General features: G+C 39.1%; 1 protein-coding gene across 2 annotated transcripts in view; it reads left to right on the top strand.

The window, feature by feature from the left end:
* The window catches only part of LOC121327889 (mannosyl-oligosaccharide 1,2-alpha-mannosidase IB-like), a 109,624-nt gene that overhangs the window by 75,491 nt on the left and 7,933 nt on the right, over nucleotides 1-26,200 (top strand). For both annotated transcript variants that reach the window (XM_041272198.1, XM_041272199.1), the window contains exons 8-12: nucleotides 4,258-4,381; nucleotides 6,127-6,220; nucleotides 21,991-22,106; nucleotides 23,093-23,312; nucleotides 23,676-23,848. In XM_041272198.1, the coding sequence (XP_041128132.1) occupies nucleotides 4,258-4,381; nucleotides 6,127-6,220; nucleotides 21,991-22,106; nucleotides 23,093-23,312; nucleotides 23,676-23,848 (727 nt within the window). The remainder of the gene's footprint in view (nucleotides 1-4,257; nucleotides 4,382-6,126; nucleotides 6,221-21,990; nucleotides 22,107-23,092; nucleotides 23,313-23,675; nucleotides 23,849-26,200) is intronic.

Genomic DNA, 26,200 nt, shown 5'->3' on the forward strand with positions numbered 1-26,200 from the left:
CATTCATCCGCCGCCATCACCTCATGTTTCAGCATGATAATGCACGCAAGGATCTGTACACAATTCCTGGAAGCTGAAAATGTCCCATTTCTTCCATGGCCTGCACACTCACCAGACATGTCAACCATTGAGCATGTTTGGGATGCTCTGGATTGACGTGTACGACAGCATGTTCCAGTTCCCGCCAATATCCAGCAACTTCACACAGCCATTGAAGAGGAGTGGAACAACATTCCACAGGCCACAATCAACAGCCTGATCAACTCTATGCGAAGGAGATGTGTCGCGCTGCATGAGGCAAATTGTGGTCAATCCAGATACTGACTGGTTTTCTGATCCACGCCCCTACCTTTTTCTTTTTTTTTTTTGTAAGGTATCTGTGACCAACAGATGCATATCTGTATTCCCAGTCCTGTGAAATCCATAGATTAGGGCCTAATGACTCAATTGACTGATTTCCTTATATAAACTGTAACTCAATAAAATCTTTGAAATTGTTGCATGTTGCATTTATATTTTTGTTGTGTGTGTGTGTGTGTGTCCATATATATATATATATATATATATATATATATATATATATATATATAAAATGTGCGTGTGTACTGAACCCAGCTCAAACTATTCGGCCAAATACTGAATCTACAAAAACTGTCAAGAAAATTGAAGGAAACTGTTGAATGAAAAACAGACTGGCAGGTACTAACAAGAGACACGCACAATCTATAGTTTGGAGCCTTTTAGTTAATAGTATTTGTATTACTGAATGGAAATATATCCGTGAATAAGATTTCAGTATGAAACATACACAATTTACCGCTAGCTGCCACACCCCACAACAAAAACATCAAAATACAGAACCTTTTACTTTATCTTTACAAGAAAGAAGAGCTGTATCTTTGCCATAACCCACTTTGTTCTTTAATGACGATTCAACCTGTGTCACCTGGTCCGAGAGTAGGGTTGCCAACAGGCTCCCGAATCTCGGGACACTTTAAGGCAGGTCAGGTTTTGTAACTCACCTCTCTAAACTGCAATGAATTCAGTAACATGAGTGTGAATTGTGTGAACTGTCACTAAATTAATTGAATTGTTTTACTTAGTTGTTACGAAAAACAAACACATGCCTGCGAGGATTGTTTCCATCAATCAGACCTTTCTGAGTCTCTGACTCGGCAGGACTGTGAAGCAAGAAATATTAAACAAATTGAAACTTTAGCTGCTGTCACAAGGTTAAATGAAAGAGTGCAGGTGAGTGTTATGTATAATAATGGTGTTGCACTATTTTGCTAGATATTTTTTTACTGTATAAAAACAAATTAAAGCAATACAATTAATTGTTGTTACAAGGATTTCCAGAAAGAATTGCTACCACAATTAAACAATTAAATACATTTACTAAACTGCTCAAGCACTCACTTTAAATGTCGAATACATTGCAGTTTAGAGAGGTGAGTTAAACCTGACCTGCCTTGGTGTCCAGAGATTCTGGAGCCTGTTAACAACCTTGTCTGAGATGGAAAAAATGACAGTGATGAGTGACTTGAATCTCCCTGCGAAATAAAACCCATGTTGATTTAAATGCACTGTATGTGTGTAACACATTTCAAGTAAGCTACAAAAGTTTTACAAATATTTTAATAAAACACAGCAGTTCCCAAATAAATCAACTTGTATTGGCACATTACAATAACGTAATTTAATTTATTAAAGCATATTGTTCAACAATGTCTTGCACATCTGACAGTTGTAAAGTTACAAAAAATATAGTGCAGTGATTATTTTATTTTTTTTAATCTCAGTTGGATTTCTTGAACACTTTTGACATACAAAGCAACAAAGCAGAAAAGTATACAATAGTTTGCCGTTGCTATATATTACAGGTTTACTGCATAACTTTACTCCATGAAAAGTGTGATGTGAATGTGCTGTTGCATACGGAGGTGTTTTGCATTCAGCAGCTGTGTGTGTTTAGTGCATGAGCCACCAGTAATTTACAGAGTTCATCAAACGTGTTCTTGCTATTAAATACAACAGTTACATTCAATACCAGATTTGTGTCTTATTTAAATAAGAACTGCACACATTGGAGGGATGTATTAAAATGGATGTGCGTGTGGGTGGATATAGGATTCGGATTTGGTTCGCCGAATCCAAACTCGGCTCAAACAGTAGGTATTTGGGCAGAATCTGAAACGGAATCCTGGATTCGGTCCGTCCCTAAAAAATAAATAAATAAATATATAAAATATTTTTTAGGGGTGCATGCTTCGGTTGTTCAGATGTTTTGTGGTGTACTCAATAAAAAAAATTAAAAAAAAGAATTACATCCGACAGTTTCTCCTTTCGTTATACTGTTTGCAGTGTTTTGAATGCAGCCGTCAGAAAGACTGCTGTAGGGCTTCTAGGTATGAGTACATCTCCGGTCCTTCTAGTGTTAAAGAGTCTATACTTCACTTGACTGATTTGAATGGTTTTGCTAATGACATCCTAACATGTGAATTTCCTTGTTGCATGTCAGTTTCACATTTGATTACTTTGTTAGAGGGCTGATAATCCAGCCCCTGTATTAACCAGTTATTCAAACCACAATTTTAAGACCAGATTAAATGAAAGCATTCTGGAAGCTCACAGATAAATATTAGATTTGTTATGTTCCGTTGTATGTTCTGAACTACCTAAATCTGTTCTAGATAAGCAGACCTTCTACAGGAGTTCTAATTAAGTGAAGTCTGTAAGGCCAAGATATGCATGCAACCATGGATGCAAACCCATTAATATCAACTAGTTCAACACAGATTCAGCATGGGCCTGATGATTGCTGACACATGATCAATAAAAATAGGACTGGGTGCAGAATAAGTTGATTATTTAATCTTATACAACCATGTTGCAGTGAGTAATAAGCAGTAATAATGTGTTTGACATTTACTGGGTTATTATTTTGCCAAAAGTGCACAGCACACCTCAGTATCCTTTTTATAGTAATCTCGCTTTGAGAATGTACAATCATTGTCCTCGGCTGGTGAAAGTAATCACAGATTGTAGAGCTCCACTTGATTCCGTTTCTTGAATCCATTTGGGACCATGCTGCAATTATTTTGCTCCTTCATTGTCAGGTTCACTGTGATTCTTATTCATAGCAAAAGACTTCATGTCTGGAGTAAGGCATTTGACAATGGCAAATGGCTTGGCAAACTGCTTTGAAGTCATCCCTGCTGGCTCTATTATGAAGAAGTGCTCTTCAGATCAAACTAAGACAGTCCCATTCAAGTGTGTTTCTTGTAATCACAATCATTCTGTCCTCTTAAACCAGAGTTGCTTAAACCAGACTTTCAACTTGTAAGATTGCATTTGTAAGTCTTGATGACCCTGTGCTGTCTGAAGCCAACGGTATCTTTTTGATATGCAGTACATAATTGCAATTATTGGAGTGTCATTTATACAAATCTAACAAAATCAGCAGAAGTGTTCATCCAATTTCAACTGAAACCATAAAACCTAATTGCAAAATGCATGTGAAAAATCAGCTTTGGGTTTTAAGGTATTTTTGGCTGTTTTTGAAGCGTCCCAGAAAAAAAAAAAAAAGCACTGACTGCTTTCTTGCTGTAGGATGTTCGGTGTCCCACAAGTAGCATATGGATACCAACTTAAATAAAAAGTATGGTTGTAGGCAATGGCTTGGTATCTGTAATGATATGCTTGGGGTTTTGTTTTGTTTTGTTAGAAATAAAATGCTTATATATGAGATTATCTATACAATATTTTAAAAGAAAACACAGACTGCTTTCAAAAAGTCATCCATAACTATAAACACTCAGTGGTAAGACATGTAGCAATGATAAAGTAATACCAGTTTCAGCAGTATCACTGTATGACTGTTTTGTAAGACAGTGTTCAAGATGTTTTGGTAACCATGACATTATGTTTCATTTTGGAGCAGTGTCATGCTGCTCTTGAAGTGTTTAATTTGTTTTGGCTGTTTTATTGCACCTGCTGTAGCTGTTGTGGTGGCTTACATTTCCATGGTCCCATCACATGTAATGCATTACCTGTATTTTAAAATGAAACACACTGCTGCAGTAACAGCAAAAGATTAATTTATTCAATAAATGACCATGGGTGTGCTTGCTGTTTTACCCTACAGATAAAAACAAAAAATGGAAGCCATCATTGTATACAGTACATGTGAAAAGTGTTCAGCTGGTGCTGGCTGCCTGCTTGCAGCTGGAATAACTGTCTCCCTCCTCTTCGCAGTGGTGTTGGGCGGAACTGGGGCTGGGCTTCTGCAGGCAGTAGTATCCTGTCTGAGTTTGGCACTCTGCACATGGAGTTTGTTCACATGAGCTACCTAACAGGGAATCCTGCCTACTACAATAAAGTGAGTGAAATATTTACATTTCTAATGCGTTTTGCCAAGAAAAATTATATTATGTATTGAAATTATCCAGCACTGTCCCTTTTGCTTTTCAGTGTTCACTAACTCACATACAAGGCATAGTATATATCTGTAATTCCTAAGTTTGCACCAAGAAGAACTAAGAAATTACTCGGTCTAAAAAAAAAAAAAACCTCCTGTAAAGATTAATGGTGTTATATTCTTAAAGAAAGAAAAAACACAGCAGAACTGGTTTACACTTCCGCATAACTGCTGTCATAGTAATAGATGCTTAAAGGCATAAAATCAATTGCTTCTACCATATTTCTATTTAGCAAAGGTCAAGAAGAAGTGAATATCGAAGGCACTCTCTTGAAAATGTTGAAAACATTTATCAACTTTACTAGAAGCAAAAAAAAAAAAAAAAAAGGATTTGTCTTTGATTTACTTAACTAGACTCTTGGATAGAGATGTATTATGTTGAGAATAATACTGTATAAGCTTCTCAAATATATCAAATACAAGATGTGGTCATTGTGCTCCTCATCAAATCATTAACACTATCAAAGCACCTTTTAAGTTGCCCCATCTTGTTGAAATGCAAAGAAGAAGAATAAAAGTGTTGTCTGTACAGAAAACACACTGCCGTTTTTTGGTCACGCATTGTGATTTTGTACAAGAGTTGTAAACATGCAAGATGCTACAGAAAAGGTTGCAGCAGATTTGAAAGTTACTTTTGTTTTATTTATTTTTTTACTGTGGCGCAGCAAGAGGTAGGCAGTGTTTTAAGCTACCCTTATAAAAGTTTATTATGTATTTTTGCATGGTATTTCTTCAGTTTCACCATGCTTATCCCATGGTTATATTATGCTTTTCCCGTGTTTATTAAGCTTTTCCATACCTCTGGGCTTTACAGTGCTTACCATGCTTCACCATGCTTTCAGTGTGCTTTATTACACTTTGCTATGCTTTTACTGTGGTAAGCTTTTAGAAGGGTAGACAGCAAAGTAGTGTTGCGGTACAGGAGCACATGGAATATTGTTCACATCTGCCCACTTCACACCATCCTGCCATTCAAAAAAAACAGACAGGGGCTGTGAATTCCAGAGTACAGGGGCAACCCACAGAAGAGCTTTGTCAGTGCTTTGTTCAACACTCCATAACAGTGCATTAGCTAAACAAAGATGTGTTTTTAGGTTACTGTCATGACAAATCATTCATAACTGTTAAACACACAACAGTGCTTAGTTTTATAGAAATACTAAAAGAAACCTTCAACAAATGACATACGTTTCTACTAGAATTATGATACGGTCATACTGGCAGTTTTTGTTTATACTAAAAGGTAAAAATAAAGTGTTCCCTACTATTCAGACTACATACAGAATTTTGAATTGTACAATTAACTTCAGACCAGTGAAACAAATTCCTGTAGGCAATGACTGTGACTAGAAAATGGATTACATTAGCACATTGACAATCAGTCTCAGAAACAGAGTTTGATTGTGGGTTTTTTTTGTGCAAATTTAGTGCCGACTGGTCAAATACATACAGATCTATCACTCTGCAGTAACTGGCAGGATTGGAGAAACTGAAATGGAGTTGCCACATGATTACTAATGGCTGCTCAATAACAGTATAACATCTGTGAAGAACCTACAGCTGTGTAACATCTTGCACAGCTAATTCTGGTAATACATTGCCACTTAGCACCCTAATTGATTTTCATTTCCTTTAATGCCAATTAGGTCATGCACATTCGAAAGCAGCTACAGAAAATGGACAGGCCAAACGGTCTATATCCAAATTACCTGAATCCAAGAACAGGGCGCTGGGGGCAACGTGAGTATTTTAATAATCTTTTCAACTAACTAAACATGATTGCCAGTTTGAAAAATGAAACCATTCTAGAAGGGCTTCGAAGAGTAAGGTAACCTTACTTTTGAACTGCACTAAACAAATGTCCAGAGGTGAAAAAATTTCTGTTAATTGGCAGTTTTCCGCTTTTACTCAGTCCCCCGTTTAAGCTGTTAAGGCCACCATACACAGGGCGATTTTTGTCGTCAGTGATTTATCGTGAGAACCTTCTTGCCATACACGGGGCGATTTTTGTCGTCCAGTGAGAGAATGGCAGGAAGACGACTGGCGGTTTTATGTGCTTGTGCATTGTTGCTTTGAAAAACAGTTAATGTAAATGGGGGTGTGGGTTTTACACACATGCACACACAGCATATGGACCACAGTAGCATATACCAACCGAAAATTATATCAGATCGGTGTACCTTCTTTGTATGAGAAGTGTAGTGGAAACGACTGAGACAGAGAATAACTGAAAACAAATTAAGAGAAATACTAGTTAATGGGGTTTATTATTTTGGCGTGTACCGTGGCTGACAGCAGTTCTGTTTATTGCTAAAAATTAATAAACCGTGAATTTCGAAAAATGAAGTCCCTGCTTGTTTGAGTCTGCTTTATTTTCACACAACACTATAGTGTGTCAGTGTTAAATATCTGTTAATTGTGTGCGAAGTAGGACTACAGTAAAAAAAATAAAATAAAAAATGTGCTAAAACCATTTAGTTTCAGTTTTAAATCATCTTTTTTCACATTGTACAGTAACGTGAACAAAGCATCACAATGTATTTTGTGTTACCGGTAGCCTATATGCTGAAGTATAAAAAAAGTGCGCTATAGCGATAGATATTTATTTTAGTTTATGTACTAAGGCCAGTGAAAACACACTTATTTTTCGTGGCAACAATATTCTTATTTCAAATAAATGTAGCACTTATGTGTGTGTTTTTTAAACAGTACACCTGATTTTTTTGGACAACCTGTCTGCCTCCTGACATGTCTGGTTTAGCAAGGGACGGACTATGCCTTTTTTTAAATGTATTTATTAATATTAGAGATTGACCGGTAGGTCAGTTCAGCCTGGGCTTTTCACATCTAAATATGAAAACATCACCTGACATGTTAATCTCAGCGGTAGTTTCATTTTTATAATGATACTCTTTCATTTTTGTATTTTATAAACATGGATATTTCTCATAGAGATCAATCAGTTTCTCAATGCACCCCCGTTGCTACATAACTGAAGACACCATGGGTGCATTCTGTGCAGAATCTGACCAGTTTTGCCAATGATCTTCTAAGAATGATCTCCGTGGACGCACCCCATTTCTCAGTTTTTTTTAATGACTTTTACCACGTGACAATCAACAGCTGCGCTTATTGGTTGAACCCCTGATTATGGATCAAGTGGGTACAAGATGTTGGAAAGCCATATTCTCTGCAGAAAACATGTAGACATAATAAATACTCATTATAGTAACTACAGCTTGTCGGCTGCATTTTCTTTGTGACATGATGTTGATGGAGGCAAACATGGTGATCCAGCAAATTATAAAATACACCCCATGTTTAAAAAAGCTATCTATTGAAAAACAAGAAGTTGCCAAACATTCGATTCCCATAGTAGACAGAGTGAAAAATCAAGCTGTCATTTTAAACGTCTTTTTTTTATTAACAGAATGTTAAGATTTAATTGTATATGGACCCTTTTTAAGTTTAAACTTTTTTTTTTTAATTAAACTTACATGACATAAGTAATTAGTGTTTGTTTTGATTAGCACTATTTTCTTATATATTTTTTTCCATGGTAACATAAAATTAACAGAAAATGTCATCTTTGTGCTTAAAATAAACATTTACAATATGAAATGCTTAATATTGCAAATAAGCCCAAACTAATGGATGATTAGCTCAAGTTCAAGGGCTCTTGCCTTTTGTGTGCCCGCACTGAAAGTATTTTGTGTGGCTTCAAAAATCCACAAAAAAAGAATGCAATGGGTTAAATGGTTATTAGGCATGGGCTGCTATTGTACCTGACATCAAAACAGAGAAGTCTGGGGTTAGTTTAATGAACACTGCAGACACAAAATATTTTTCTATGTTTTACGATTTCAAGCACATAATAAAGCCCTTTGAAAAACTATGCAAATTACAGTACATTGCTATAAGATGATTTTAGCAATCAGTGGCAATTACTGGCTACAAAACACTTAACAGCATTTACAGATACTTGTTATAGTGTAATGAAGGACTGCATCTTAATTAACATATACCTGGATACATTCTGTAGCGAACTCACCAGTGTTACAGCAGGAGGATAAACTGAAAGCTGCACTTTTAATTACTTCTACTCTTATTTTATACTTGATTATCAGCTGATTAAAAGTATAATCATTCACTCCAACCTGGAAACTGCCTGGAAGGGATTACTGCCATTCCACAAAAAAAAAAAAAAAAAAAAACGATGATTTTAAGGCAGGTGTTAAACTGTGCTTATAAAATTCAATAAATAAAATATCTTATAGAAATGCTTTGTGGGTTATTTGGCCATTGCTGGAAGTTGACCATTTACCTGTATTAAAAGATATCACTGTTTTAAGCAAGCTACCCCACTGTTGTCTGCAAGAGGTTGACCTTTTTTCCACTTGACCTGTATCACATTAGTATGATTATGTGGGGTCTTCCATTCTTTCCTGGTTTAGTTTTCTGTGCTGCCCACATTGTAACAGGCAGGTAGTTCTAGCTGTAGGAACAAGCGTTTTATCTTGAAACATGCTTGCCATGAGCTGCATTAATATATATATAAAATTAGACTTGTAGTCAAGTCCGAGTCATCAGGGTCCACGTCTGAGTCCTTGAAACAAACTCAAATACATTTTCATTTAACTGGTGGTAGTAGTGGAGGAACAGTTTACCTGATGGACGTTGTCTGAGATCCCTCAGGAAAAATGCACAAATAGTAACAAAATAAAAATGCCAAATAAATTATTTCGATATATTTTTTCTAGCTAGATTATTCAATTTGCATACCTTTTTCAACTTGTCTGTCACTATCTTCATTTCTTTTCTTTTGAAATTGGAATAATGATTGAAAAATATCTGAAGATAGATAGATATAGATGAGCTTCAAGTTCATGGTCATTGTTTTTCACTTTGATAGAAGCCAGAAAGTTGTACGCTGTCAGATTTTGGTACATGTGCAGTCAATTGCGATTTGATGGGTTTTCCTATTGTCGAAAAGAGGTTTAGAATCAGAAATAAAATTAATTTGTGTGTTTTTTTTGTTTTTTTAAGCCGTACCTGAAAATAACACACTGCAAATCTGATTTAGACATTGTCAGAACTGTGTGTGTGTGTGTGTATGATATATATATATATATATATATATATATATATATATATATATATACATATATACACACACACTTCTTAAATAATACATTTAGGATTGGATTTTTATTTGTTTGCAAAACAGAAACAATATTTTTCACTTTCATTGCATTTGCACTTTTATTAAGTCTAATTTGTGAGATTGTGCTTCACTTCATTAGATTTCAGGCAGTGTATTTTTTCTTTTTTTTATCTTTCCTCTTACACAGAAACATTATATTTATGTATTTCCCTTTTGTGTAGGTTTATAATATACTGTTCTAGGTTGACGCTTCACAGCATATTAATGTGTTTTTCTCTCCATCAATAATAAATTATTTTCTTTTTGGTATATTAAGTGGCGTTAAGTTATTCCATGCTTTCTTTTTTTTTTTTGCTATCGGTCAGTCCTTCTGTCATATCAGTCTGATATATCTGCTGTTTTACTGTAGGCAATTTTCAATTTGAGACTTTAGTGCCTAGTTTTACACTGAATTTGCAGGTGATTTCATTGACGTTGCTTGCAAACAGTGGTGGCGTGTGCTGGGAATGAGTTTAGGAGATTAGAAGCAAAGCACAGAATATTTAATCACACAACGACTTTCTGGTATGAATTAAGAAGATTTAAAAGTGTGAGTATAGCTTATATGATTATTCTTTTTTCATTCATTTTTGTTTAAGGTAAACTGAATTATTAAGGTTTATTGTTTTCAGTGCAAACAAGTAAATGCAGTTTTAGAAATGTATTTCTACAGTGCTTAAAAACTTAGAACATATGTTTAAAGCAGTAAAGAGAAAGGCTTATTAAAAAGGCAGATAATTAATGTCTTGTTTACCATGCTGATATTAATTATTCCTTATAAAACTTAATGCAGAAGAGAAAACAAAACATGGTCTGTGATGGCTGTAGTTTGTGGTGGTGGGGGGGTGGTGTTTACGCTACAACCTAACTCGCTTTCATTTTCTTATTCTTACTATGATTGGCTGCAAAGACAGCAGGGCTAACCAGTGATTTTATTGGGTGTTTTTTTACTTGTGCAGTTTCCTAGTAACTGTAATATTACTTGTGTAATAGAAAATAAAAAAGGACTTGTCGTTAATATCTCCGTGTCACGGAGCCTGAAGGTTTGAGTCTGTTATTATAATCTAAATGGGGTAATAACCAAAGCTTTAAAAAGCACACTTTAACCTTTCATTAAACACAGTAACAGTATCCGAGGTCCTTTTCCTGTATATGTTTCGTTTTTTTCCATATTGAATTTTAACTTTGACTGGTGAAGTCTATTTACATGCTAATCCCAGCTGAAGTTTAATTCTACATTGTGGTATCAGGATAAACGGGGTGAGAGAGTAGACTGCAGAAACAAAATCTAAACTTATTATTATTATTATTATTATTATTATTATTAATAATAATAATAATAATAATAATAATAACAGGACTTGCAAGAAGATTATGCTATTGAGAGATAACAAAACACTCGCTATTGCCCCCTTTTTTTATTTCAGTTTTTTTTTTAGTTTGGCATGAATCCTACAATAACCCTAAAGTGGTCCTCTTTACAACATCAGAAGAGCCCTATGATTCTTATTCTCTCTGATTTCAGATAATCAGCTTATTACTGTTCTAGTCACACTTATTGTAATCAGCAGTCCTGGCTGATTAGTTTCTAATCCTGTAGTGTGAGCACTCTTTCTTTTACTGGAAGCTGTGGCGAGGTACGGCCCGTAGACAACTAAGCTCACATCAGCAGCTGTTTTCTTTTGACACTAATGGACTTCATGTTGCTCCTCATTTCTTTAATGTGTCTGTCGTGGGGATAGTACATTGCACGATTAAACAATCTTAAATGATTAGAGGAAGACACATTTTTTTTAATTGTTCATACTAGAGTGCTCAAAAAGCGCCTATTACCCCTCTCCAAAAAAATACAACACCGTTATTTTCTTGTTCTAAGATGCCGTTCAGTCTTTCAGAATTTGAAAAGAATACGTAATTTGGTATTGAATTCAGCCCTGAAAATGAATGGTTTTGGAATTTTCTTACAGTTCCAAATGTCTTCATTGACTTTGTTTGGAGCCTGTGGAGCCTGTCACCTATAAATAACCGTCCAGTTTTATCCCACGTAGATCATTTGCAAAGGACAGTGAGCTCTCTTCTTTACTCCATTACACAGCCATAGCTAATGCATTTTTAAGCTGTTGTTGTAATGGTTAGGGGCTTTGCCTCCTTTGTGTTTTGCAAAATGAAAATTACATGTAAAGAATGAATTTTAAAGATAGTAATCTCTTATCTGTTGGTGCTTTAAAGAAGACTATTTGACAGGATGAAACGTTTTTCATACGCAAAGTATCGGCTGTCCTTAAGGTGTACCATTAAGTGATAATGAACTTAAAAAAAAAAAAAACAAAGAAAGGGCCTTTTGAATATGTCGTAAACAGCAGGGGTTACGGAAATTAAATTAGATTTATCCCAGCAACAAAACACAAAGTAATAATTAGCATTATAGACACGCAATGGAGTAGTGTCAGATTCAGAGAGTAATGCAGTGCTGAATAAAAAAATAAAATAAATTAATACAAAAAATTAGACATTAGCATGGCAGTTTTATTGCATAATCCGTTTACCTAATGCCACCACTGAGATCGCTACAGTATCGTTACTATAAGATGTTATGCCTGCAAATAAACTGTACTATCTATTTTAAGGGCTCATCATTCCCCATATCACTGTAGCATCTCTAGTGCACATAGGAGATTATTATACCACATGGGTTCAGCTACTAGACTAGATCATGACCAATTTGAAAAGAACTACGAAATGTGAAATTTCCGTTGTTTTATCATTTGTTGATGGTAGAGTATTCCTTCGAGAGGATAAAGGATACACACCAGAATGCAGCAAAGCCATTATAACATAATAAAAACCAGCATGCATACAAGTGTACAACAAGAAGTAAAACAGCAGTGGCTGTACTCTTTGTGGTCTGTGAAATGGCTTTTATGTTTAAGGAAGCAGTTCACGCATACTGTGTTTTGTGCTATTGATTCTTAATTCTTGAAAGACATTTAAATAATAAAATTGTTCAAAGGAAAAAGCTGTGGTATAACAGCTTGCTCCAGACAGGACGGAAGGGGAGGGGAAGATTCCAAGTCTCGGACTATGGACTTCTGGAAAACATGGTAGATCCATTTTCATGCTGCTTAAAAACACTCTTTCAAGATTAGTTTTCTAATGTGAAGCAGACGGCCTGAACGGATTTACAAATAATCTGATACTATGTCCAGTATTAAAATATGAACTATAAAGCAGTAATTCTGCCTTGGCCTCTTTTGCTCTGAAGCATTTGAATGGGGAGTATATATTAAACATACATTCTTATTATAATACCTCCACAACCCAGAATTAGCAGAATCATCCTAGACCCCTAGCCAGTGATCCTTGTCTTTCATTTTAAACAGCAAAAATACTTTGTTAACGACAGTGTTACTTACATCTGGCTCTGGCTCACCCAAGAAAAAAGGATTATTGAAATTCAAGATTAGGTTTCTGCTGGTAAAAATTGCCAAGGGATATTTAATCAATAGCTATTAGCGCTTACCAAACACTCCTGGAAAGAAAACCATTTAAATTACAAAGCACCTCATTTTCGGATCTATGTAACCTTATATAACACTCACTTTCACAGCAGTCGCAGTAGCAAAAGTCATCATAATGTCATTACTACTCGGGAGGTCAGCATCTTTTTACACTGAACATCTATACTGATTAGTCATAATATCCCAATCTCTGTGCAAATATACAAAAGCTACCCTATCAGGGCCCTGCTGTGAGAGGGCGGAAGTCCCGCTCACCTCCAGTTGAAGAGCGGCATCCTCACAGTAGCACATCGCCATTTTCTTTCAAAAAGAGAGGTCAGCTGGCGGTACAACCTCAAAGGGTAATGGTTGTCATTCTCTTTTCAGGGAATCAGGGTTATGGTAATAACCTAACGTTTCCTTTCAATTCGAATGACAACCATTACCGAATGGGAAAGCTGTCGTGGCTCCAGATTACCAACAGTACACCCCCATGGCAACAGAGCCCACATGACGCCTAAGGGTGGAGGGTCTCGTTCGGTTTGTCACATCAAGGCGGTAAAAACGCACAAATGTCTGACTACCTGTCCATGTAGCAGCATTGCATAACTTATCTAAGGAGGCGCCATGAAGGAAAGCCCACGAAGTTGCCTGGCCCCTGGTAACGGGGAGTCCGTCTGTTCATACGCCAAGCATATTGCATCTCTCACCCAGTGCGCTAGACGTTGCTTCGATAGGACCTGACCTCTAGAGTGGGACCCGTAGCAGACAAACAGTTGGTCGGACTGTCTCCAGGACGCCCTCCTATCCAAATAACAGCGCAGAGCCCGAACTGTGCATAGTGTATGTTGTCTGTGGCCCTCCTCTGACTCGTCCGGGGTAGGTCTGAAAGTTTCCAAAACCACTGATTGGTTAATATGGAATGAGGATACCACCTTTGGCAAAAACGATGGATTTGTTCTTAATGTTACCCGCGAGTCACTTCCAGTGAAAACCATACATCGATGGACAGTGCATGAAGCTCACTTACTTGTCTGGCAGACATAAATGGCTATTAAAAATGCCGCTTTCAATGAAACAGGGCACGGTTCTGCTGACGCCATGGGCTCAAAAGGGTGACCCATAAGGGCTCGCAGTACCAGTTCTAGATCCCACTTGGGGACCATACTTTTCATGGGAGGACGAAGCCTCCGAGCCCCTTTAAGAAATTGCACTGCCACGAAATGTGCCTCAGGGGACACAGAGTCAGTTTTGTCATGGCACACTGATATTACTGATATTGCTGCCAGGTATATCTTCAAAGTGGACGCTGATTTTCCTGCGTCAAACAGGTGTTGTAAGAAAGTTAATATAGTCTCAATCCGTCAAGTCACTGGGCACCAGTCTTTCCATTTATATGAGTACTGGGCTCTAGTGCTCGGCACCCTAGCAGACTGTAGTGTTTCTAGTACTGCATCTGGCAAACCTCGTCTGAATAGACTTCGTTGAACGTTGAACTCCGTTCAACGGCCAGACCCAGAGTTGGAGCTGGGCTGGGTTCGGGTGCCGTAATGGCTCCTCCGCTTGGCTCAGGAGGTCCTTGCGCAGCGGAAGCTGCCACAGCTGATCCGACAACATGTCGGAGAGGAGAGCAAACCAGGGGTGTCTCGGCCATCGGGGTGCAACCAGCAGAACCTGTGCTCTCTCCACCCTGATCCTCTCTAGTGTCAGGGGTATTAATGGTAGCAGAGGGAACGCATACAAGAGCCCCTGTGGCCAGGGGTGAGCTAGCGTGTCTACTCCCAGGGGGCCCCCGTCTCTCTCCATGGAGAACCATAGGGGGCTATGAGTGGACTCATCTGTGGCAAAGAGGTTGACTAGTGCCGGTCGAAACCTCTCCCAAATCTGCTCCACCACTTGAGGATGCAGCCTCCATTCCGAGCTGTCTGGAGCTCCTCTAGACAGGAGGTCTGCTGCCTTGTTGTCCACACCGGGGAGGTAAACTGCCCTGATGGAACGCAAGTTTCTGTGCGTCCAGGACAGGAGTCTGTGCACTGCATGGTGAAGGCCCGGCGAGCGCAGGCCGTCTTGGTAATTTATGTAGGCTACCACAGTGGTGTTGTCCATCCAGACCAGCACATGTTTGTACGCTAATTGCTGGCGAAAATGTGATAACGCCAGGCTCACTGCTTGCAGCTCTTACACGTTTATGTGCGCTTGCTGCCAATGTCCCTTCCACTGACCTCTTATTCCTCTCTCGTTCCAGACCGCTCACCAGCCCAGACTGGAGGCGTCTGTAATGATTACTTCCCTTCTGTGAGGGGATCCGAGGGGAGATCCAAGGCGCAGATTGCTGGGATGGAGCCACTGCAGTGTGTTCCTGCATTGTCCGGACACTCGCACCAGCCGGTACCGATCTTGGACCGGGTGCACCTTGAGTGTATTTACCCCAGGCTTGAAGCGGTCGTATTCTCAGCAGCCCTAGTGGAAGGATTCTCAAGGCAGCTGCCATCAGTCCCAATAAGCTTTTTGATATAGTTTGACCTGTAGGAGAGCATGCTCTCTGAATAGGGAGAGTGTGGTCTCCAATGACCGAATCCTGTCTTCCGACAGGGAGGCAAGCATGCTCACAGAATTCAGTTTGATCCCCAGGAACACTGTGGACTGAGACAGTACGAAGTTGCTCTTCTGTTGATGTATTGAGAGCCCTAACTTTTCCACATGTTCTATGACCTGTTTTGTGTGCGCCTCTGTGCGTGCTTTTGACTGCTCTCAAACCAACCAATGATCTGAATACCCCGCAGCCTGAGTGGAGCCAGTGCTGCATCCATGCACTTTGAAAATGTGCGGGGTGCCAGCGAGAGGCCAAATGGCAGCACGCAGAATTCATACGCGTTGCCTTGAAAGGCGAAGTGCAGATATTTTCTGTGCGCGGGACGGATTGGAACGTGAAAATAGGCGTCTTGCACGTCGATCGGTGTGAACCAGTCGCCCAGTTGGACGGACTGGAGGATACGCTCTGCTGTCAACATGTTGAACTTCCTCTGTTTGAGGAACAAGTTGGGGACCCTGAGGTCCATAATTAGTCTGAAACCGCCATCCCTTTTGGGCACCAGGAAGTACCTGAAGTAAAAGCTGCTGAGGACATCGTTTGGACTTCCCAAGCATACAGCGTTTTGAAGATTGGCGATCTCCTGTTGAAGGAGTATCGCCCTCACTGGTTAAACGGTGGTGAGGAGCACACCCTTCAAGGGTGGCGGACCTATGCGGAATTGTCTCATAGTCAATAGCATTCCAGGAGTCCTGGGTGCAGCCTTGCCATGGGTCGTTGCCATTGGCTTTGTCATGCAGCCTCTCCGCCAACAGGCTCTGGTAGAGTACCAGTATGGCCATGGCGTTTGTTGCTTGCACGGACAGCACTGCCAATGTGTATGCTGTCTTTAGCATCGCGTCCGTTGTTCTGCAAGGCTTTGACAGGCAGGTTGGGTCCTTGTCCCCCTTGGTGAAGGTAGAACAATGACTGTGTCCACGATGGTGGGGAATGCACCTATGCCCGCTTCTTGGGCTAATGCAGTGTTCAGCAGAGACTTAGCTGTTCTGGAGGCTGAAGGTGCAGACGCTGGGTTGCCCCAGGAGGAGTGCACCAAATCCAGGAAGTCCAGGCATAAGAGGAGGGTGTGCTGTGGGTGCCCTCTCTGCTGGAGGAAGCGGTTCCCCTTTTCCTCCTGTTCCGCCGGCCGTCTCTGGGGCGTCCGTGGCTGCAGCTGCCCGCTGCATTAGTGCCCGGAACTCCTCCCTCTGGGACACGTGTGGTAAGGGCGGTAGGGTGCTCCCCACTGTGGCCTGCCCGACGGAGATGGCTGAGTCCAACACGTCCGACCTGGACACTGTGAAGGACAGCTCGCCTGGGCTAGGTGGTCTAGGCTGAGGGGATGGGGAACGAGAGTGTGGGGGCTGGGGCTGCCCGGTGGTAGAGTACAGCTTGCCGAGATTTTAATAGGGTCTTCAGCATAGTTTGCTGAGCCCTTAGTCTCTGCCAGCTCTGCGAAGCGCCGAGCTTGGCTGCCTTCAAGGCGACTGCGATGGTGACCGTCTGCGCCTGCGTGGGGAAGGTGAGCAATGCCTGCATGGCGACCTCCTGTCCCCTGGGGAAGGGGAATGGTGCCTGCGCAGCGACCGTCTGTCCCCTGGCGTACGTCCCCTTGAGTGGTACTGCCTCGGCGATGACCATCTCGCCTCCCCTGAGAGGTGCCTGCGCCTCTGCACTGGTGGTGGTGGGTGACCCAGTTGTGCGGGAGAGTTCCCTGGTCACTGTAGCGGGGGGGGGGGGGGGTCCTCCTGGACGACCTCTGCGGAGGCTCTTGGACCACCGATCTCATTCTCCCGTGGCTTGAGGAGAGAGAGACTCTGTTGGGGATAGGGCTGCTCTCCGTCGCTTTGTTCTCCTCGAGAACTTCTGACATGGAGAGCAGTCCAGCTCACCTGCCAGTGCCTTGGCCGCGTGTTCTGGCCCGAGACACCTGGCGCAGGATCCATGTTCATCCTGCCTGGGCAACTTAGCAGAGCATCGGTCACACTGGTGGAAGCCAGCTGAAGACCCAGCTGACTGCACCGACATGTTTACAGCCTGCAGACACGTTCTTAAAACAATTCACCGGTGCCTAATCAGTCGGTGCTGGGATCGGCGTCGAGGCAAGCGATGTCTGTGCCGAGGTCGGTGTCGAGATGCGTGCGGTCGGTGCCAAGAACCAGATGTCGAGTCGATCGTCAACGAGGTCGATGCTGACGTGTAGCACGGTCGGTGCCGGGATGTAGACGGCCTCAAAGAGTTTCGCTGGTGCCAGGAACGGCACTAAGAAAAGCGCTGCCGATGCCGAGACAGTCGGTGCCGAGTGGACCTGTTCCAAGGTAAGTGCCGATGGTAGGCATGGTCGGGGCCGAGCTGTAGCCTGCGCCGAAGTTGTTTACTGTTGGGATCGGTTAGGCGCTGTTCTTCAACCTCGCGATCGGTGGGAAAAATCAGGGTCGATACTGGGGTATGCAGCCGATTCAATCGGCGTGGTCGTAGAGGGCAAGTGCAGCCGTGCTAGGAAAGCCAGAGGATTGAAGGGGGCACTAGGCCCGAGCTGTTTTTTTTTGTTGTTGGTCGCTGTGACCAATTAAATCGGTGTAGAGGAAGACGCCTCGAGCCCGCAGGGTCTCCTTACAGCACCACAACAGCTCTCACACGGTGTATCAACTACACAAAGCCTCGTGTAGTGAGAGAGTAATGGTCGCTCGCTAATCCCTGAAGAGGGGTCCAAAACAGCTCTAGCCAGAAAACTGACGTGGGAATTGTAGCGAGAGCAGTGTTACCAACACTCGAGATCGTGATTACGCAGAAGCAATTTATGACTTGTCTCAGAGAGATGAGAGAGAGAAAATGGCGATGTGCTACTGTGAGGACGTCCCTCTTCAACATGATGTGGGTGGGACTTCCCCCCTCACAGTAGGGCCCTGATAGGGCAACTTTTGTATATTTGCTCAGAGATTGACGGTCAGAGAGGCTCTTCCCGTTCGGTAATGGTTGTCATTCGAATTGAAAGGGAACTACGGAGATCTGCACTATAAGAACATGACCAATGTCTCAATTAAAATTAGCACAAACCCGCAACTGCAGCAAGATAGCCTACTTATTATCAACATAGTTTTGTTTAATCAAGTTATAACAGTATTACAGTTTTCTTAGGTAAGTGAATAAATCTTTTTTTTTTTACAAACTCCACATGTGTAATAATCATTGGAAGCTTACTTGTGCAATGTCGTAGCTATAAATTCAATAATATGTTCTAGTATGTATGTGTATATATGTGTGTGTGTGTATATATATATATATATATATATATATATATATATATATATATATATATATATATATATATATATATATATATATATACGGCAGGGAGGGGGTTAAAATCCTTCCCTGCCTGAAACATGTGAGAATGCACATTTGGGTGTTTAATGGTTTTATTGTTTAATTATTAGATACCCCTTGCACCTGATGTGTATTATAAATTAGAGCCAGGTGCAGGGTATTTAAAGAAAGCAGTCAGTTTGTTCAGGGCTGCTGGTGTGTGGGGAGCCCGACTGAAGGTGTGCTCAATCATAGTAAAAAAAAAAAAAAAAAAAAAAAAGGTAGTGTGAAAAAACCTTTTTGTGTGTTCTGTGTTGTCAGTGTGTGTTACAGGTAAACAGCTTAGCTGTCCTGTGTTAGTTAAGTTCCTGTGTGTAGTAGTTAGTGCTCAAGGAAGAGCTAGGTGTTTGTTTTGTTTATTTCTGTTTGTGTTTATTACAAGTGTGCGTAAGCACTAAAAAAATAAATTTCTGTGCCTTGGATCCTGAATTAAAGGGGCAAAGAACCTTGAGAGTTGGAGGATCTATATATATATATATATATATATATATATATATATAATTTTATTAATTTATCCGGTTTTATTGAAAACGACTCATCGCTGCTCTTAAATAATAACCTGTGGTACATGTTTATGTTTTAAGCAATAAGACTATCAATTTCCCAATTCTATTTACCACAAGCTAAACAAAGTATTTATTTATTTATCTATTGAGTATTTATTTAATTAATTAATTTTATATGTTAAAATGTTTTAACAAACTACAGCACCACGTCATTTGGAGCAAATAATAGATCTTAATACTGTTGTAGTATAACATTTAGCTTGTACAACTTTAGTTTTTTTTTTTTTTTTTTTCCTGATTGTCTTTTTTAAAAAGAAACGTACCAAGTTATTTGGCATAGTATAATACTAAATACCAAATGTTTAAATCATTCCATTTGTTGGTTTTATTTTTATGAATTACAGTAATTTAAATAATTTACATTAGTCTTTCTTCATTTTAAGCCTTTATTTTATAACGTGCATGATGTACTGTTTACCGTGATATTAAGGTTACCACAGTATTTTTTTTTAAAGGTTATCATACCGTGCAAATTTTATATCATCCCGTCCCTATACAGTATATTCAAAATGCAGTAAATTGAAAGTTGATAATCCCAGTGCCTGCTTTACAAATACTAAAGATAATATTAAAATTGTTCCTGGGTAATCATACAGTATTGCACTGTGAACTGGTTCAGCTGAACAGTGTCATCCTGACCTGAGCCATTCAGAAACAGATGTCCCATTGATTTACAAAAAGTAAATGCTATAGATAAGCATGCCTTGTATCTGCACTCAGTGCCATCAAACAAATTAGGGAACTCCTGATGACACAACCTAACAGGTACCATTGCTGAACTAACCTTGTTTTACATTTTCTTCAAAAGTATTTTTCAGCCCTATTATTACTTGTACAGCAGATTTAGCTCAACAACTTCTTAGCAAATTGCTTCCAGTGCTGCAGAAGTAGAACTGATTTTAAGCCTCAATATACATCGTGCCTCAAACTCAGTACATTGGCTTATTTTGATCCCACAAAATAAACAGAAAATGACAAATTTACACACAAAATATAGTTTCCCCCAAAAGATGTATTAATTGATTCACTGGGACGATAAGTCTTCTCTTGTACCTGTTCACTAACCTCCAATGGACAGGAATCTTGTACCTTGCAATCAGGCTGATGTTCTGGATGACTGGTCTTGCTCTTCTAATCTTGATTTGAGTAGATCTGCCATAGCTCTGCTCACACTTTCATTCATAGAAAATGACTGAAAAGCAGGATTACATGGAAACCTATGAAAAGATTTGGAGGTTTTTGTTTTTGGTGAGGATGTGTTCCTAGTAGACTGTTATTGATTGATCTTAGATAGTTTTGATGACTGAGAATATTGATTAGGGAACAACTCTCATTCCCTATTTGAAAATTATTTGTCCTCATTTGCAAACCCTTACATTCATAGTATTTGCTGGCTGTACATATAGTAGTGATAATAATATATTTTATTGGAATGTTTATGTCTACAATCATGTCTCTACTAATTGTTAAAAAAAACAAATTACGTATCCTGCTAATAATAAAACATTATTAAAGTAATACAATGTTAAGTAACAATAAGGTTACTGTTGTCAATGGTAAATTGTTCCATCTGGTGCCTGAGTTACTACTGCACCTGTGGGGAACTTTTTTTAATTCTGTGTGCACAGGAATTGTTACCAATTTTTTTTTTTTTTTTTTTTTTTTTTTTTAGAAGTTAAATGAAATAGAGACCGTGCTGATTCAGTTTAGTGGTTGGATTTATATGTAATCTAATAAAGATAATAATAATAATAAAAACGAATAATTTAAGGGACTATTTGTAGGAGAAAATTAGTATTCTCATACATTAACTAAAGTACTGTAGCATTGTAGTATGTGCACATCCTGCATTGTTAAGAACAATTGTTATATCACAATGCAAATAGATGCAAATTGTATGCTAATTCTGTTTGTGTTTTAAAGTGTTTCTCTCTGTTCAATAAGTGATAAGCATGCTGCTAATTAACCAGCTTTGATTGGCACACAGCAGAGAGAAGTAAGGCGGCAGTAATAGCTTGTTTCAGTTGTTGTGCTTTTGATTTGTGGTTGATAGAGAGGCTTTAGGAGCAAGATCGGATTGAACTCTTTCTAGGTCCCCCCCCCCCCCCACGCAAAGGATGTTAGGGGTTAATGCAGGGATGAATTTCATTCAGCTACCTGGCTAATCTCCCAGAAACATTTCTGTTTGAAATATTTGTGCAGTGAATTTATGTTTACGGGATGATAAAGCTTCTGAAGCATAAAGCCCCCTGTTCTCTTCTGACTGCAGTAAACATACTATTGTTTTTTTTTATATGTTATTTTGACAGATCACACATCTGTGGGAGGACTTGGCGACAGTTTCTATGAGTACTTGTTAAAAGCCTGGCTAATGTCTGACAAAACTGATATTGAAGCAAGGAATATGTACGATGATGCCATTGAGGTAAGCATATATTTCATTCCATTTTAAAGTTCCTTCATACCAGCTGAAGTGTCTGTTATAATCAGTCGAATGCATTTTTAGGTTAATAACTTCTCCAGTGGAGAGGAGGCTATGTTTTATTTTTTTGTTTTTTATATTTGTCATATAAAGCATTACTAAAATGCTTAACACTTTTCATTCTGTATCATGTAGCTGCCTTTCCCTTAACATTTTACCGTGATATTTTTGCACTACATAGTTTTACCATATTTTTATGTCGTTATACTATGCCTAGTGTACCCTGGTTTGCCATGTTTATTAATATGCTTTACCGTACCTCATTATTCTTTACAATGCTTACCTATATTTTACCGTGCTTTCATGTTCTTACGCTTTGCTATGCTTTTAGCATGGTAACCTTTTGTGAGGAATAGCAACGCATATTGTGCTGTTCTGTTAGTTTTGCTCCAACCCAACAGCTCTGAGTCATTCTCCTTTCTACAGTAGATCAGCTCTGAATCCGCCTTGTCCCATGCTGCTCTCTCCATTTTCAAACTGTCAGACATAATCTCAAGGTCAACCACCTTTTCTATTGTGACTTTGTCTGTAAGAAAAAGAAAGCTAATTTGCATTTAGTATGGCCCTGTGCGACCCTGTGCAATAAGCCATACTAATAATAAAATGCAGTATCTGGTACATTGCAAAACAAAAGAAAATTTACAGGCATGACCAAGAAAAAAAGGTTTTAAACAGTTGTTTTACAAACAAACTGTATCTGCTATCACCAGTTAAAATATGTGTTTGTTAAGACAGTTAAAAAAAAATAAAACGGGCACATCAAAGTGACACGTTTTACATTTGTGGCTGAGCAATTGAGCAGCATCTGTCTGTTTTTACAATGATGGGTCACGTTAAGTAGGCCTTCACTTTGTAAATGTTACATGGCAAGGCAGGTTATGTTGTTTCAATTTGACATTGAGTTTCAGTTTCTGTAACCCCTCCTCCAGGCGATAGAGAAACACCTGATCAGAAAGTCCAGTGGGGGGCTGACATTCATTGGGGAGTGGAAGAATGGGCACCTGGAGAGGAAGATGGGTCACCTTACGTGTTTCGCTGGTGGGATGTTCGCCCTGGGGGCCGATGGGTCAAAGGGGGACAAAGCTGGGCACTACCTGCAGCTGGGGGCGGAGATAGCACACACCTGTCATGAATCTTACGACAGGACAGGTAAGAAATAGAGATTGTATTGAATGGGTTGTGAACATGTCTGTAAGTTTTACAGTATCTGAAAGTAACAAAACAGGAGAGAAAGAGAATTGTTATTCAAGAAAGCACCTGGTGTGTCAAAAAAGGAGTACAAGTAATAAAAAATAAATAACAGACAAATTGTTACACGGTGTAATAATAATAATAAAAATGTAACAAAGAAATATACCACAGATAGAAAATCAAACGTAGGTGTGCTGGTCACCCTTCATTATTCCTCTTCCATACTAACATGCATGTCTTAACTATCAAATTAAGAAGTTCTGGTTTTTTTGTTTTTTTTTACCTAAATAAAACTGCTGTTTTTCTTTTTTGACATGGTAGTTTTAAAGCTGGGCCCAGAGGCTTTCAAATTTGACAGTGGTTTGGAGGCAGTGGCAGTCCGCCAGAATGAAAAGTATTACATTCTCCGCCCCGAGGTAATCGAGACGTACTGGTACATGTGGAGGTTCACACATGACCCAAAGTACCGCCAGTGGGGATGGGAAGCAGCACAGGTAAACTATTCTTTAGTTTTCATTTCTTAACAGTCCAGTAAGTGTCCCATCAGCCTCAACACTGACCTGTAGTCAGTATGCCTGTCTTGAGCACGAGACCCTCCTGTTTGGGTGACAGACTCATCCTGTGTCTCTTGAACAAGTACTGTATTGTGTGCTCATGGATCGCTCTTTTTCTTTTGCATTGAAATAGTGTGAATCAGTCATTCATTACAACTGAAGCAATATATACAACAGCCGTTTCTGTTCGTAAAGTAACTACAGTTACTTATCAGGGACTAATTTTGTAGACATGTTAGTTTGCTGTCTTTTTAAAACCTTATCCAAGGTAGTACCTTGAGCTGAAGAGTAATTGATAGAATTAGTTTGCAGTTTGCAGTAGAAAGGAGTTTTCTTACATCCTCATAGAGGTTTCTCCTTTCTGTTTAGCTCATTAAGTGCTGAATCTCAGTCTGATGTCTAGTAGCTTGACTGCCAAACCCCACACATGAAGCATGCTTTCAATTTGTGAGGACATCTCTTTTTCAAATGGCATGAAAACAAATAAGCATCAAAATAAAATGCCAAAAACCTTATTTCAACCCAGTCCTCCAGTATTATGAATGCAGGAATAATGTCTTCAGCACTTCCATCTGAACTTGCTAAGTAAACATGTAATTTCCAAGTGATTATACCTACTAGCAATGTACCCACTACTCACTAAAGGCTGTGTTTTAAATGTAATTTTTACATAAACATCAGTATAGTCGCACCAATGCTTGGTTTGTGTGCTCTTTCTTCTCCTGTGAAGTTCCTGGGCTGACTAAATGCTGAAATAATCATTAAAAACAATGGGGGAATCTACAAGGTTCCTTATTGGCTCAGTGCTTTTTTTTTAAAGCTATCACAGTGACTCAACAAATTAATTACGTTACTTATGTTTTAACATTTAAATTCTTAAACTCAGTGAACATGTTAAAACTTAGATATAAATCCGTAAAGACAAATAAAATAAAGGATGCGTTAATAAGTTATAGAAACTGTTTGTTAAATATTATAAGCACCTTTTTTTTTTTTTTTTTTTTTTTTTTTTTAGTGGTTCAGATTTTTGTTATTCTTACTGTAATTGGCTGCAAAGACAGGGCTAGCCAGAGATTGGATAATGTTTGTTGGGTTGGTTTTTCTTGTGTACAGTATCCTAGTGACTGAAGACGTGGTGAGGGGAGCAGACAAGCTCAGCAGCAAAATTGCTATGCATGTTTTCACACATTTAATTTAAATTGAATACATATTTGGGGTTTGTTAATGAGTAAAAACGACAGGTATGCAGCTTATCTGGATCGCTGACCACACCAAATAAGTACCTGAAGCATTCCCAGAACCAAATACAATCTCAAGAGGCATTACTTTCTTTTAATTAAATCAACATATGAATGAGTTTATAATGAAATATATACATGCACGCAGTGATTATATTTAATCACACTTCATGTAGCATTGCACTCATATACCCACAGACAAAATGGTCGGAAGACGTCACGGATGCAGTCTGTCATTTTCTCACAGGAGAGAGATTAAAGTAGTGTTGACTCCTTTCAGAACCATCCCCTTAGACTCCTGCACGTCATTGAAATTATTTTTCACATGCAGCCACTGTATAATGAAATCCAGCTGGGATTTACTGTCCATAGTTTGTACACCTAATTGTGTTTGTGTTCATTTTTCTCAACTGCAGATCTAAAATCATCATAAATGTGTTTTTGATTTATATTTACAGAGATGTAGAAAAATAAAATGTAGAAAAAAAGTAATTCCATAATTCTTTGTCTCAAGAATGAACTCTAAATATTTGAGCTGTTGCAAAGTGTTTTAGTAAAAGTATTGTAACATGTATTCTACCAGTTATGGCATATTCTAGAGTGTTGACAATGGGCACGTTAAGTGAGCCACACAGAGCGGCATCCGTGATACCAGCTTCCATTTTTTTCTAAACGTCATAATAAATCTAAATTAGCAATACACAACTCTCCTTCGTAGATTTTAGGAACATATTTTAGGTGTCTGCTAATGTAGTAGTTATTGACCGTTTCAGAATGAGGAGGAACCTGTCGGTCTGTCTTTACTTAAGTCACACTTACATTAGATGCAGCCATAGAATATATGTTAATTCATACCAGGTCTTAAGTTACGTTACGTTAACCAAGTGCAACACTGCACTTATTGTGTTCACTTGCTTTGTGTCAGTGATTGACATCAATTCATATTTTTCTTGATACAAGCTTAAAATTATACTAAAATTATTTGTACCCGAAATTAAGTGATCAAAATGGGCCTTTTTTGCAAACACCTCCCCAGATTGGTCCACCTGAGCGT

The sequence above is a fragment of the Polyodon spathula genome, chromosome 15 (genome assembly GCF_017654505.1).
Source record: "Polyodon spathula isolate WHYD16114869_AA chromosome 15, ASM1765450v1, whole genome shotgun sequence".
Lineage (NCBI taxonomy): Eukaryota > Metazoa > Chordata > Actinopteri > Acipenseriformes > Polyodontidae > Polyodon > Polyodon spathula.